The sequence below is a fragment of the Solanum stenotomum genome, chromosome 9, assembly GCF_019186545.1.
Source record: "Solanum stenotomum isolate F172 chromosome 9, ASM1918654v1, whole genome shotgun sequence".
Lineage (NCBI taxonomy): Eukaryota > Viridiplantae > Streptophyta > Magnoliopsida > Solanales > Solanaceae > Solanum > Solanum stenotomum.
The window spans coordinates 55,815,976-55,829,160 of NC_064290.1; the positions used below are offsets into that span (position 1 = coordinate 55,815,976).

Here is a 13,185-nt window from a genome sequence, read left to right on the forward strand (position 1 = left end):
TTTTGTAAATTTTCGTATGTGTGAGCTAGATACACCCTATATGTTCGGTTCTTATAAAAAAAGAAAGATAAAAGAGACGAATTTATTATCCATCGAATTTCGAAGAATATGCTACTACACTTGGAAATTTTTGAGTTATGATTCAGAAAACTACTTTGACTTAAACAGTAACCCCTCTAGTTGAAGTTCTGTCGGCAAGTTAATTTGGAAGCTTTAATTTTGAGTTAATTTCTTTTTTTCTTGAGTTAATTTCATTTTGACTTTTGATTAAGTGAATTATTTGTAATAATTATGATGTTATTATGATTTATGAAAAGTTTTATGAAGATCTGTCATTTTAGTATTTCTAATTCTTACAACTTGTCTGCTCCATGTGCACACAAATACTTCTTAATTGGTGTTGGAATTTAATATACATCTGAACTTAATTTTTTTTCTCTAGTAATTATGGAATCATTAAAAAAATTTATGTGCAATAGCCAATAGTATATTTTATGTGTTAACAATATTGAAGTTGCAGCCTAATAGTTGCATTCATTTTTAATGCCACAGAAAAATAACATTTATTTTTTGAATGGTTCTTTTCTTTATTTTTGTTTTATCCATTCGACGAATTCTGATTATGATTAATGTTTCATTAACTAAATAGACATGAAAAAAAGCTACTCGTTAAAATAAAAGTGGTGTACAATTCAAATTAAACTTGACAAAATTGTGTTAGAGGCGTCTTTGTATAAAGTTGAATGCAATTAAGTGATGAATTAATATTTTTTTAAGTATTTGAATATTACCCTAACACGTCTCCTTTTATATATTATCTATAAAAAAAATTACGATTCAAGAGAAAGTCATGATCAAACGCATTTATTCAAGCTAACCTCTTAAAAGAGAAGCTAAACAAAAGAAGAACTCTTTAGTACGTGGTCACACTTAATTAAATATAAGGAATTGGAATATGTAAACATGCATTAACCATTTAATTTATTCAACTAGGGCATACATTTAATTTATTCAACTAGGGCATAATTTTATTTGTAATATTATTGGAAATGGAATCCCCATTTTATTGGAATTTAATTGGATGGCAAAGTATAAATTGTCTCTCCACTACAAGACATATATATAATATTAGATTGATTGGAACTAAATGATTTTGATTGAAATACTTGAATAATGGTGTGTTCCTTTTTTGCAACTAAATTCATTGAACCAATTAAAACAAATTTAAATGTCTTGGTACAGCTGTCATTTTTATTTTTATTTTTTATTTTGGACTGTCTACTTTAAATGTAACAAGTTTATCCACAAATTTGTATATTGATCTTTTCACTTCCCCAAAATATAAAAAGTAACAAGAAGAAGAGGAGAAATATACACATATATACTCATATATTTTTTATTATACCGGTTAAAGTTTGTGTTTTTTTTTAAAATAAATTATATAACATTGTTTTGCAATTACAAACAAAATTATTCAGACAAACAATATCGCTATAACAACTGTATTTATTTCTCTCTTTGTTATTTTCATTTGAAAATAATAATTTAGTATAGTCGTGAAATTTAGTAAACTTATGATAACTTTGAATTCTATATAGTGGTTATGTATAGTCATGTCACATAGCATTAATATACACATACTATACTAAAAATACAAAGTGCAAATTGATTATGACAAAAAGCAAGTCCATCAAAACATGCTTGTTGGACTTCACAAATCAGAATGTATCCACATATTTTACGTTCATATTATATATCGGGCTAATGATGATAAATTTAACTATATATCATAATAAATAGATATTTCTTGAAAATGAAATGAATAAATTTAACTATACATGATAATTAATCTTCACCCTTTAATCTTTGAGTTGTCGATGGAAATGAATGTTACACCAGAAAAATTATCTTCTTAATAAACGCAAGTCAATGATGCACAATTCTAGCTCCGTTTCTACATTCATCATTTATGATTTCTTATTTTCGTTTAAAACAACATAAAATTTAACACCCCAGAAGTCAGAACAGTTAAATCATATACATAGGTTTTTTTTAATTAATAAAAGTTATCATTTTCATTTTCTTTTTACTTAAAAAATAAAGATGACCTATATATGGCCCAAAACAATGACTTGTTGGGCTGGGGAAGAAGAATGGTAAAGTTTTCATGGGCTGTCTTTTTCCTAGACAACTATTTAAAAAAGAGCAACTTTCACTTATAGCAAACGTAAAAATCATATTTGTATGTTATAACTATAATTTGCATAATTGCGCTCCATAGCAAACATAAATATGTATATTTCGCTATACATATACAAAAGAAAACAGTTGTATAATCTGTTTCTGTTTCGGTATACATATACAAAAGATCAATTGTATAATTTGTGTTTGTATAAAGAGAGAAAGACAAAAGAAAACTAGGCAGGGGAAGATCGTATTTGTATAATCATAAGTGTATAAGACGAAAATATATGCATTTGTATTTGTATATACAATTTTCTCTCGCTTTATACAAACACAAACGCAATGTATACATTTGTGTTTGTATAAAGTGAGAGAGGCGAGTGAGATCTGAGAGAGGGGAGAGAAGGAAACGAAAATAGATGTACGTATACAATTTTCTCTCGCTTTATACAAACGCAAACGCATTTTATACATTTGTGTGTTGTATAAAAGTGAGAGAGGCGAGGGAGATTGCCAGCGAGAATGAGAGTGGCAAGCAATATTCACTAGGAGAGAGGCGAAATAACAACAATTTGTTATGGGGTACAATTAAATCAAACTATGGTTATAGCATTGAATTTGAATTAATAGTTTGCTATTATATACAATTTTCCCTTAAAAAATGACCTTCTTTTATTTCTCTTATAATTTATGGACATTTTAGATCGTAATTAAAAATTAATTTTGAAGAAATTGAAAAAAAATATGAGAAATATTAGATTACAATATAAACTTTTGCAAATTATCACAAATGTGAGACGTTCGATAGTTTAAATTTGATTATAAAATTAAATAATATATATACAAACGCTAGATCTGAGCTTAACGTTATTCGAAAGAGTAATTTTCTAAGGCTATATTTGTTCAACTTTTAAGAATAGGAATGAATCATTTAAATAAGGATATTTGTCAAAGCCTTTTGGATTAGTCCAAATTATTGGTAATCAACAACTAAATTTACAAGTATCATAATGTTTTCCTCTTTCATCATCGTGGTTGGCACTTCATGTAGTTTCCTCTACAATGAAAAAATAAAATAAATCATCGAGACCTTTGGATTTTAAAGTATTATAGAAATTGTTCTATTAATTTTTAGTATTTGACTTAATCATATTATAAGTTTTCTCAATACGTGGAAATAATTAAGATCGTAAATGCTATTTAGAGAATATCTTTTTTTATTATGATATGATTTAAATAAATTTATTTCGTAACATCATATATTTGAAGTTTCCACATGTATCTAGACTATTGAATTGAATGTTATAATTGAATATTGTAACTTGTTTAGTATTTATAATATATTCGTCATTAAAAATTACAATAGAATAATATGTATTTATTCTTTACTCATTTTATCATAAAACTCGGAATAAAATGTGGTTTATGAAAATGCATTTGAAGAGAGTTATTTTATTTTTAAAAGTGAGACTTTTCAAAACGAATTCGAATCAACGGAGATAATATACAAATTGGCCTAGTAATGGGAAAGAGGGAATAGTTAATATGCTAAAAATAAAAACAATAAAGATAGTTGTAACAGTTCAGGCGGCTAATAATTTCCCAAATTCGTTCCGAATTCTAGGGTTTCCATAATCCCAATTCTATTCGAATTCATCAAAATCTCTTGGAAATCCAGCACAATAATGAATGAAAAGGTACGCCCAGTTACTTAATTGCTTCTCCATTTCCTAATTTTTCGCATCTGCAGTACAAGTTTTTACAATGAACGAATTCAATTTTGTTCAATATGATGATTTTTCAAGCTGCAAATTGTCGAAGCAATCATAATTGATTTTGTCGAGAAATTTTGTTTGAATTGTTCTCCGTCAGCTGGAATGATGGTTGGTTGTTCTCGATCTTGCTCTGGGTTCGTAAAAAAGGTTTAATTAAATATATATTTGTCTCTAGTTATGGACTTGGAAGAACAAAATTCAGCTAGTAAATTGGTCCAGGATAATGAAGAAATGATCACACCGCCAAGATTTGAAAATGGTAATCAAAGCAAGGTAGAAAGTAGTAATGGGTCTAGTCCTCCTGGGGATAATAGTAGTAATAATAATTTGGATGATGTAAAAGGCAAGGGAATTGAAATTAAGGAGGTTGAGGATTATTCAACCCCCCTGGTGAAATCCTCTCCAACAACTAAGGGGTTTGGGTTGAAGAAATGGAAAAGGATGAAGCGGGATGCGCAGCGCCAGGATGGGGATAGTAGTGTAAACAGTGGTAAGCTGTTGAAACGGGGTTTGGCGAGTGAGGTTGCTAATGCGGAAAAACCTGTAAGCTTTTCTGCGGGAAGGATCCAAAAAAGTGATGGATCTGTTTCATCTACGAATGCAGTATTCATGAATCCTGGAGTTCTGGCTGATGGATTTGGTGTAATAGGCGACTCTGGTTTGGCTATGGGGCCGATTTTCAATGCTGTATCGGAATCAGAGAACAGCGAGGATCGGAGTAGTAGGTCTTCTACGGCAGCTAGTGCTCCAAAGGCAAGGTATGAAGCATCCGTGCTCCCTGGTTATCCATCTGACAAGCATTGGTTGAGGAGTTTGAGTGGGAAGAGCTTGAGCACATCAGCTCAGAAACCACATCAGGGAAAAGGTCGGTCTGAAACTAGTAAAAAGCCTAGAGGAGAAAGGGTCAAAATCGAGAAGGAAAACTCTCATTCCAGCATGGAATCTGACTCGCGTAGCTCTAATTTTCTCTTTATGCAGGGTGACTTTGCTACAAGTAATGGTACAAAAGGTGAAAGGTCAATGATCTATGATGGAGAATCCAGTGATGAAGCTCAGGACAGAGAAAGACCAATTGGTGAGGAACTTCGGGCTGGTCGCGAGAGAGGGAATGATAGGGAGTCTGAAAATGTGTCACAAGAAGATCTAGCTGCTGAATCTCCGTGGGAAGTTAATGAAGAGAAGAGTGAGAATCGTGGTTCATCCACTGATCACGATCCTCTAACGGAATCTATCTTCAATTTCCAGGCTGCTCAAGAAGCTCTTGCTAATGGTACATCCTTAGTTCTTGTTGAACATTTCAAATTTACTTCTGCTTAAATGATAATATCAATGTATATCATGATTTGCCTCATAAATTTGTTCTTGCATATTCTGTATGTTGCACTAGGTGGTGTCTTTCTAGTTGGATCAATATGCTTAGAGGATGGTACTTATGTTTGACACTTCCTATTTGGGCGTCACTCAAGAAATATATGCTAGCATCATCTAGGAACAATAACATCAAGTTTATTAGTCAGTGAATCTTTTTTTAGGAGGTAGCATTCATAATCCTTATAATGTACATATCCCTAAAGAATCATTTGGAGATGGGCTATGCTTTCCCCTCTTCAAGGAGGTATTTAATCGTTTATATTTGGTTATCATGCTGTAATGTGTGTGCATCTCATTGTTCTTTTCTTTTCTGAAAGCAGCTTTTATGTGCCTAATGTCATGTATTTTACAATTACCGTTTCTTTAAATTTTTGTTGGTATAATAACTTGGATTATACTGTGAGGGGTCGTTTGGTGTGAAGGATAGGTACAAATAGTCCTGGGATAAATATTTAGTGGCACTTAATTTAGTGTTTGGTTGGGAAGTTTGGGATAACTTATCCTGGGATTATGAATTAGTGCCGGGATAACCTGGGATTATGAATTAGTGCCGGGATAAGTTATCCCTCATATTGGGTGGTATAGTAATCCCAGGATAACTTATATCCCGGGATAAAATAGGTAAATGATAAATATGTCCCTTTAAATCCTTTTTATACATCATTTTTCACATTTATGTATATTTACATTTTTTTAATACCATGTATAATAATATTTAGGGATAAGGGTCTGAAAAATACCTCAACTTTGGTCGGATTTGTTGTTGCGATACTAAACTTTCATGAGAACTTATTTAATGCAAAATTATATAAAAAATAATGCAAAATTATAAATAGTAATGTGTCCACGTGGACACATATATACCTTTACAATACACTATTAAATAGTCTAGGGAGGTAATAGGTCCTTATGAAAGTTTAGTATCGCAACAACAAATTCGACCAAATTTGAGGTACTTTTCAGACCCTTATCCCTAATAGTTACTACTCCTTATTTTTATGATAATTATACATATTTTTCTATTAAAAAATTATACTATATAAATATAATTTTTATTTATGAATTTATTTGACTAAATCTTATGTTTATTTTATTTTGATTTCTCTTAAATTTTCTTCTCTTTAATAAACTTAAGAGGGAAGTTCTATTTTTAAGCTAAATAAGAAAAAAGTTATATTTTTAATTACACATGGTACTTATCATAGGAATACATGAACAAAAATATTTAAGTTAAATAAAATAAAATATTTATTTTTAAAAATGATTAACTAAAGCTCGCAAAGAAAAATTTAAAAACTTTAAATAAAGTGAAGGGTAATTTTGTAAACAAACAACTTGTTCTTAAAGTTTATCAATATATATTATTTTGAATACAACCAACCAAACACTCAATAAGAAATAATCCCAGGACAACTTATCCCATCATAACTAATCCCAACATAACTTATCCCAACATAACTTATCCCATCATAACTCATATTCAAACCAAACGACCCCTGAAGGTGTTGATGTTTTATATATTTCTGTTAGCAATAGCAGATTTTGTTGAGAATGTATTTACAAATACAGAGGCCACTTTCAACTTAAATCATGTCTAGCAAACCATTAAAGTTCGATCTCATGTTAATTGGAAACAGTCTACATAAGCTTATTATCTTTCTGTGTCTGTCTTGACTTGATACCACTTCCTTCTCTGACTCACCGTTCACACAAGTGCACTTAACTTTCTTTTATCTGCATCCAGACCTTTCGTTAAAATCTGTTATACCTGCTATAGGATATTCTTGGGTGTTAGAGATTGTAATTTGAAGAATTTAATTTCTGACTGTGAGAAAATAAAATCAGGATATCAATCCCACCTCCTTTTGTTATGGAAGAATTAAGCTTATTACTGAATTTGTTATTCAGAGCTGACCTGCCAGTGTAGTAAGTTAGCCTCACAGGTAAGAGAGCCATCATCATCACATTTGGGACACATGGGTGAGAGAGGCCTAACCATTTCTCAGCAAAAGAGGCCCACTCTGCGAACAAGGTACTGTTAAGGTGGATAGGCTTTTAGCTCCCAGGGTTGGCGCCTTGTGTGCCTCAAACTATTTTTTAGAGGCTTCTTTGGGATTTCGGCCTGCTCCCACTCCATCCAAATGTCTCCCATCCCACAAGGCTGTAGATAGAACAAATTACAGAGAAGCAAAAGTCATTTTATGTGAGGTTGAGAGTCTTGGTCAAAATAAAACTTTGTTTCTTGCTTTTGAAGCATTAGATGGACATGTTTAGGTGCTTGCACTCCCAGTTTAGTAATCCCTATCATTGTCATATAAGGATTGTTGGTTATCGGTGTTGGTTCTGTTTGACATCAGAAGCACATTACAAGGAAAGTACATATTATATCATTTGAAGTAGTTGACCAGTTCCGTTTCTGTGAATGTTCTTATTTTTGGATGAGCTTTAATATGTCGTATGTTTGTACTATGCTTAAAGAACTTTTACTGATCTGTTTACTGAATAAGTATATCCATTGATTTTTGGTTGTTCACAAGCCATATTCCTTGAGCTTTCCTTGTCTTTCTTCTTAATTTAATCAGATAAACCATTAAATATTCTTAAAAACTCGTGGAATTTCTTATTATCCGTGCAATTGGGACTAATTTTATTGATGTGCTTTCTACACAGAAATTAAGAAATTCAAAGAAATTGGGAAAGATACTACCTTTGGTCATTCGCTTGAGGATGTTGGTATACCTTCAAATTTCACTTCAGATGACTCAAATTTCCCTAGACCAAGCACATCCGTGCTGTCACAGAACAGAGATGGTGCTCAACATTCTCTTAACTCCTTGGAGTCTGAGGTGTTTAGCCTAAAGCAGAATATATTACTGTTGCAAAACAAGGTTCAGAAGGCAGCTGACCTGGTTATATCCAAGGAAGCAAGAATTACTGAACTTGAAGCCATTTTAGGTAGTAGCTCAAAGAGTGAAGAAGAGACTATTGAAAGTGAGTTCGAGGTTCTCTTTAGACAGAAAATTGAAGCTGAAGTTCAGTATTTGGCATTATCAACAACAGCCCAAAAGTTGAGAAGTGCAGCAGTGGATCAACTTACCCTCTTGGAAGAACAGAAGACTTTAGCTTCAGAACAAGCACAGATGGTGCACGTGCTTGGAGATGCCGAAGCAAAAGCTGTAGTGCTCAAGACACAAACCAAGAAGTTGGAAAGTTACTGTGAAGATTTAGCAAGCACTGCTGAAAAGCTAATGCTACAGAAGAAAGTCTGTAAGTACAGTTCGTGTTTTTTCATACAGTTGTTGTTGTTGGCCGCTGTCGTTGGACTGTTTCTGATGCAGATATCTCCTGATCATGCTGAACTTGTACCCACCTAATGTTAGAGAAGTTTCTTTCTCTCTCTTTTTTTTTCTCTCCCTATTATCAACATCGTTATCCTTCAATGTTGAAAGTTAGATTAGTTTGTTTTAGATGTCTATAGATAGCTGAAATACCTACTTCTCATTTTGCCGAGTCTGTATTCAAGGGTATTCATAGAAGATGATCCGTTCGTTCATAAGTTGAGATAATTTTGCTTCTGTAAAAGGGTGAGCACGTTGAAGTTTTTTAACCTGGGGTCTCATATCAATACGACTTTAGACATTCTGTTTGTGTGTGATGAACTATGTAATGATCTAATTGGATTATCATACGACTTTAGACATTTCTGTTTGAAGTTGAAGCAAAAATGGTATGTACATGAATTGAAGTTCCTGTAGAAAAGCAAACCTGAACTTCAGCCATACGAAACATCAAATACCACGTGTCTTGAGTTGTTCCGAAGTTGATAAACTTGTGCATGTATGACTTAAATGGTGATCCCGAGATCGGGTATCTAGCCCTTTACAACAGCCTTAAAGGCTGTGGCATCATTCTAGGCCCTAACCATGTCTGTTATCCATGGCCCTTTTATAAGATTGCTAGTCTTTAGTATGAAAAATATTGAAATATTAAAGTAGATAGTAAATTACAGGTAGTTGATCGATCAGTTATGTATTATTTTCCTTCTAAGGAATTACGTGTGGTATTTTTTATTTACTTTAGAAGGAGAATAAAATCTGGCCACTGACATGTGAAACCATAAATACAATGTTTGTTTTTGCTATCTAATTATAGTAACCTTTTCTTCTGTAATACTTGCTTGAACCACCATATATTATTTCCAACTATGTTATTTGACTGGACTATATAGCCAATCAAATATACTTTATACCTTAAGGTTCGTTTGGTATGATGGATAAACGCTAATTAATTTTAGGGTGAGTTTGTTGTGATAAAATTGCGGGATAAGTTATTCTGAAATTGTAGTGTTATTTTTATCCTATATTAAAGATGAGATGACTTGTTTTTCAACTAAACAAGCTCTAAAGAAATTAGATAAATATAGTACTCCTTACTCCATAGAATACCTAATGATGCGGTCCCAAACAAGTCTTCATCATTGATCATGTAGCTCCATTTAAAACGTTGTTATACTAATTAACACATTTTTTTTCTTTCTAAAATGACATTTAAGTCGTTGAGAAGATTTGTGATGAAAATTACAAAAGGTTGTTCTCTTGATACTTTTTACTTTTTAATTGTTAAACTACATGAATATCGATCAACATTTCAAGATATATTCTTTTACCATATGCAATTTATAGTTACTTTTTATATAGTCTTTTGAATATCTAAAATTTTAATTTTAAAGTTTGTATTAATCTAATTCAATTTAGTTTCAAAGATTAATTTTCGACAAGCAAAACATGACAACTATTTAGAGACAAATGGGAATATAGAAAATTGAAATATAGCATTAATATGTGGATTTGGGCGGTGTGAATAAGGCATGAATATGATCGGATAAAATACTACGAGTGAAAGAAATACATAACTAGTAAATGACTACTTAATTAAGGTAATAAATGACTATTTTCCATATTCAAAGTAAGAAATTAAATGCACACGGTAAAAAAAATAAAAAAAACTTTTGCAAAGAGTTTTGGTAACTTTCATACTCTTTGACAAAAATCTACATTTAATTGGGTAGAGATTTTAGTAAAATGAATGGGAGAATATCTATGACGATAATTATCACTTTGAAAGTTCAAAATTATTTGAATTCACAAGAGTTTTCATTTGATTAGGATACTCTTTTCTTTTGGTTTGATTGGTAGTCAAAATCTTAAAGGATTTATCTTCTAAACATACCCTACAAAACAAATCATCTATAATAGTCTACATAAATTAAAAAAATATTAATTTTACCTTTTTAAACATTTTTACCCTTTTAACTTTAATATATTTTAATTAAAAAATGGAAAACAAATCAGTTTAACTTTAAATAAAAAGAATACTATAAACTTTTTAAATTTTCTAGTCAAATTCTGGCCATTTAGCATTACCTGAAAAGGAAAATATTAAAATATATACTTAAAAGAACAATATTACAGTATCTCTTTTTCCCACTTCCAATAAATGAGGAAAACAATATATATACTCAACATGTTTAATCTTTAATTAATTAAAATATGTGCTTTTTAATCACTTTACTAATTAAATAACTTACATTTATACTTTTTCGAGAAGTATATTAGTATTACGCTAAAAATTTGGAGTAATAACATAAACGACAATAATAATATATTCAGTATAATTTCACAAGTAAAATTTGTAAGGGTAATTTTATATGTAACCTTATTCATGTTTTATCGATAGATCCCTCAACTCAAGTTTAACATATAATATATATATACATGAATAATTAAATGACGGAACGATAATCGAAATTTAAAAGTATAATAATTACCTCTAAAGATAAATAAAAAGTTAGAAAAAGAAAAAAAAAAAAGTGATTACACATTATCTGTTTTTCCTACCCAGGCCACGCCACGCCACAGTCAATGCCTCAGTTGAGAACGTGACAGTCAATTTTCCACACATTAGCAGTTTTAGAATGACTCTTCCTAATCCCTTCCCTCTCTTCCTCTTCTTCTTCGTCTCATTTTCTTCTCTTTTCTCATATTAGTTACTTGTAATTATCTTTCCGTTTTTGAAGCTCATGAATTTTTTTTCTCGCCATGACTTTCCTTTTCAGCTAAGTTACCTCCTTCTCAGCTCGTAGCTAACATAATTTTTTTTTTTATAATCTACTGTTTAGCTACAAAATTTGTCTGTTGGCTTGTTCTAGTTAATTCAATAATTATCAAGTTGGCATGGGGACGTTATGGATAAATCAGATCTCGGAAAAGGAGGTGTTAGGAGATCACAAAGATGTTATGGAATTTGGAGATGAGATTATTCCAAAAGATAGTAAGAGGAGGATTTGTCGTGTGTGTAAGAAAGGATTTAGTTCTGGTAAAGCATTAGGAGGTCACATGAGAATTCACGTTCAGTCTTCCAAAAAGGAAAAATCGAAACCACGAGTAGAAAATTGTAATAATGATCAGTTGGTACCAATTTGTAAAGTGTGTGGTAAGATTTTTCCGTCGATGAAATCGTTGTTTGGGCATATGAGGTCTCATCCTGAACGGGAATGGAGAGGAATTCTTCCTCCTCATTTGAAATCTAGCGATGAGATCCGAGAGAAAAAAACAGCTTCTGCTACTACTACTGTACCTGGATGGTCAGTTACAGCTAAGCGAGGGAGAAAGACCAATGCTGAAGACGACGAACAATTGCAGGATGCTGTTCATCATCTTATGCTGCTCGCCAACGGACATGATATTCTGGAAGAATTGGAGAAAACGAACAGTAATTCTCTTACATCCAAAGCTGATGAAAATGAGGAATTTGTTTCTGAATTGGAGATTATTGATAACAGGAAGAAGAAAACGAAGTTGAGGCATCTGAATTCTGTACAGGATAGTCCAGCTTCAGTTACACCAGCAGCAACGCCTGAAAAATTCAAGTGTAACACTTGTGGAAAAAGCTTCGCAACTCATCAAGCACTTGGTGGACATAAATCAAGCCACAATAAGTTGAGAATCGTAATTGAAAATTCCAACGATTCTAATGTAGCTGCAATTAGTGAAGAAGCAGCTGCTAGCAGCTCAAAGTTGTTGGCTAATGGAGGAAGAATTGTGGATTTTGATCTCAATGAATTGCCCTCTGATCATGAGGATGAACTTGCTGGTAATCCTGACTACTTTCCCTTTTTTTCTGTTTAACAATATATAACTCTTGAAGTTCGAGGTGTGGAATCAATCGACTCCTCAGGATGCTTTTTGCACCAGACTGCTTTTTATCGATAGTACATTAGTTTTAGTCTATAGATCAGTTTAAATTTCTAATCATTGCAAAAATACTTGGTAATTAATTAACCATCTTGGTTACTTAGCTTGTATATATTTTTCCTTGTTTAACATCCTTGGCTTAATGTGGTGTTTTGAAGTTGGGGTTTGTTTGTTATTATCTTGATGGGAAGCATGATTGTCTAAACAAGCCTGCTGGAAAATACCAAATGTATATAAATATGCACAGGATCTCCTGGTTTAATTTAGTTCTGATTTCTCCTGGAACTGTTTTTCCTTGAATCGATGATCTATCTAAAACAACTTTCCTACCTCTAATGTAGGGTAAGGTCTGTTACAACTTCGCTATCTTGGGTATGTTATTGTTATTGTTGATTTCTCCGCGACATAGATTCATTGTGTTGGAGGGCTACTTTCTCCATTTGCTGGCTTTTTACTTTTCGATAGTCAATTGTAATTAATTTTTGAATGAAAATTACTACTATAAGTCGCATTATAACATGATAAGAAAAATGTATTTTAAAATTTTGGTCAAAATTCACGTAGTTTGAAACTTTGAATCTTGGTAAATGAAAAGCCATATA

The 13,185-nt window shown here is 31.8% G+C and overlaps 3 protein-coding genes across 4 annotated transcripts in view; all 3 read left to right on the forward strand.

The window, feature by feature from the left end:
* LOC125875684 (THO complex subunit 3) overlaps window positions 1-13,185 on the forward strand; it is a 163,179-nt gene that overhangs the window by 84,499 nt on the left and 65,495 nt on the right. The window lies entirely within an intron of this gene.
* LOC125875678 (WPP domain-interacting protein 2) lies at window positions 3,740-9,476 on the forward strand. 2 transcript variants are annotated; one of them, XM_049556696.1, is made up of 3 exons: window positions 3,740-3,881; window positions 4,135-5,229; window positions 8,001-9,476. In XM_049556696.1, the coding sequence occupies exons 2-3, from the start codon at window positions 4,137-4,139 to the stop codon at window positions 8,702-8,704; spliced, it is 1,797 nt and encodes a 598-aa protein (XP_049412653.1). In that variant the 5' UTR covers window positions 3,740-3,881; window positions 4,135-4,136; the 3' UTR covers window positions 8,705-9,476. The 2 variants fall into 2 exon arrangements, with proteins under 2 accessions (XP_049412653.1, XP_049412654.1); XM_049556697.1 differs by having other exon boundaries at window positions 3,746-5,229; window positions 8,001-8,031; window positions 8,062-9,476.
* LOC125877684 (zinc finger protein ZAT9) lies at window positions 11,549-12,844 on the forward strand (the record flags this gene model as incomplete). The annotated part of the gene is made up of 1 exon (XM_049558909.1): window positions 11,549-12,844. A coding segment is annotated over one exon (969 nt), but the record flags the coding sequence as incomplete, so codon positions are not given.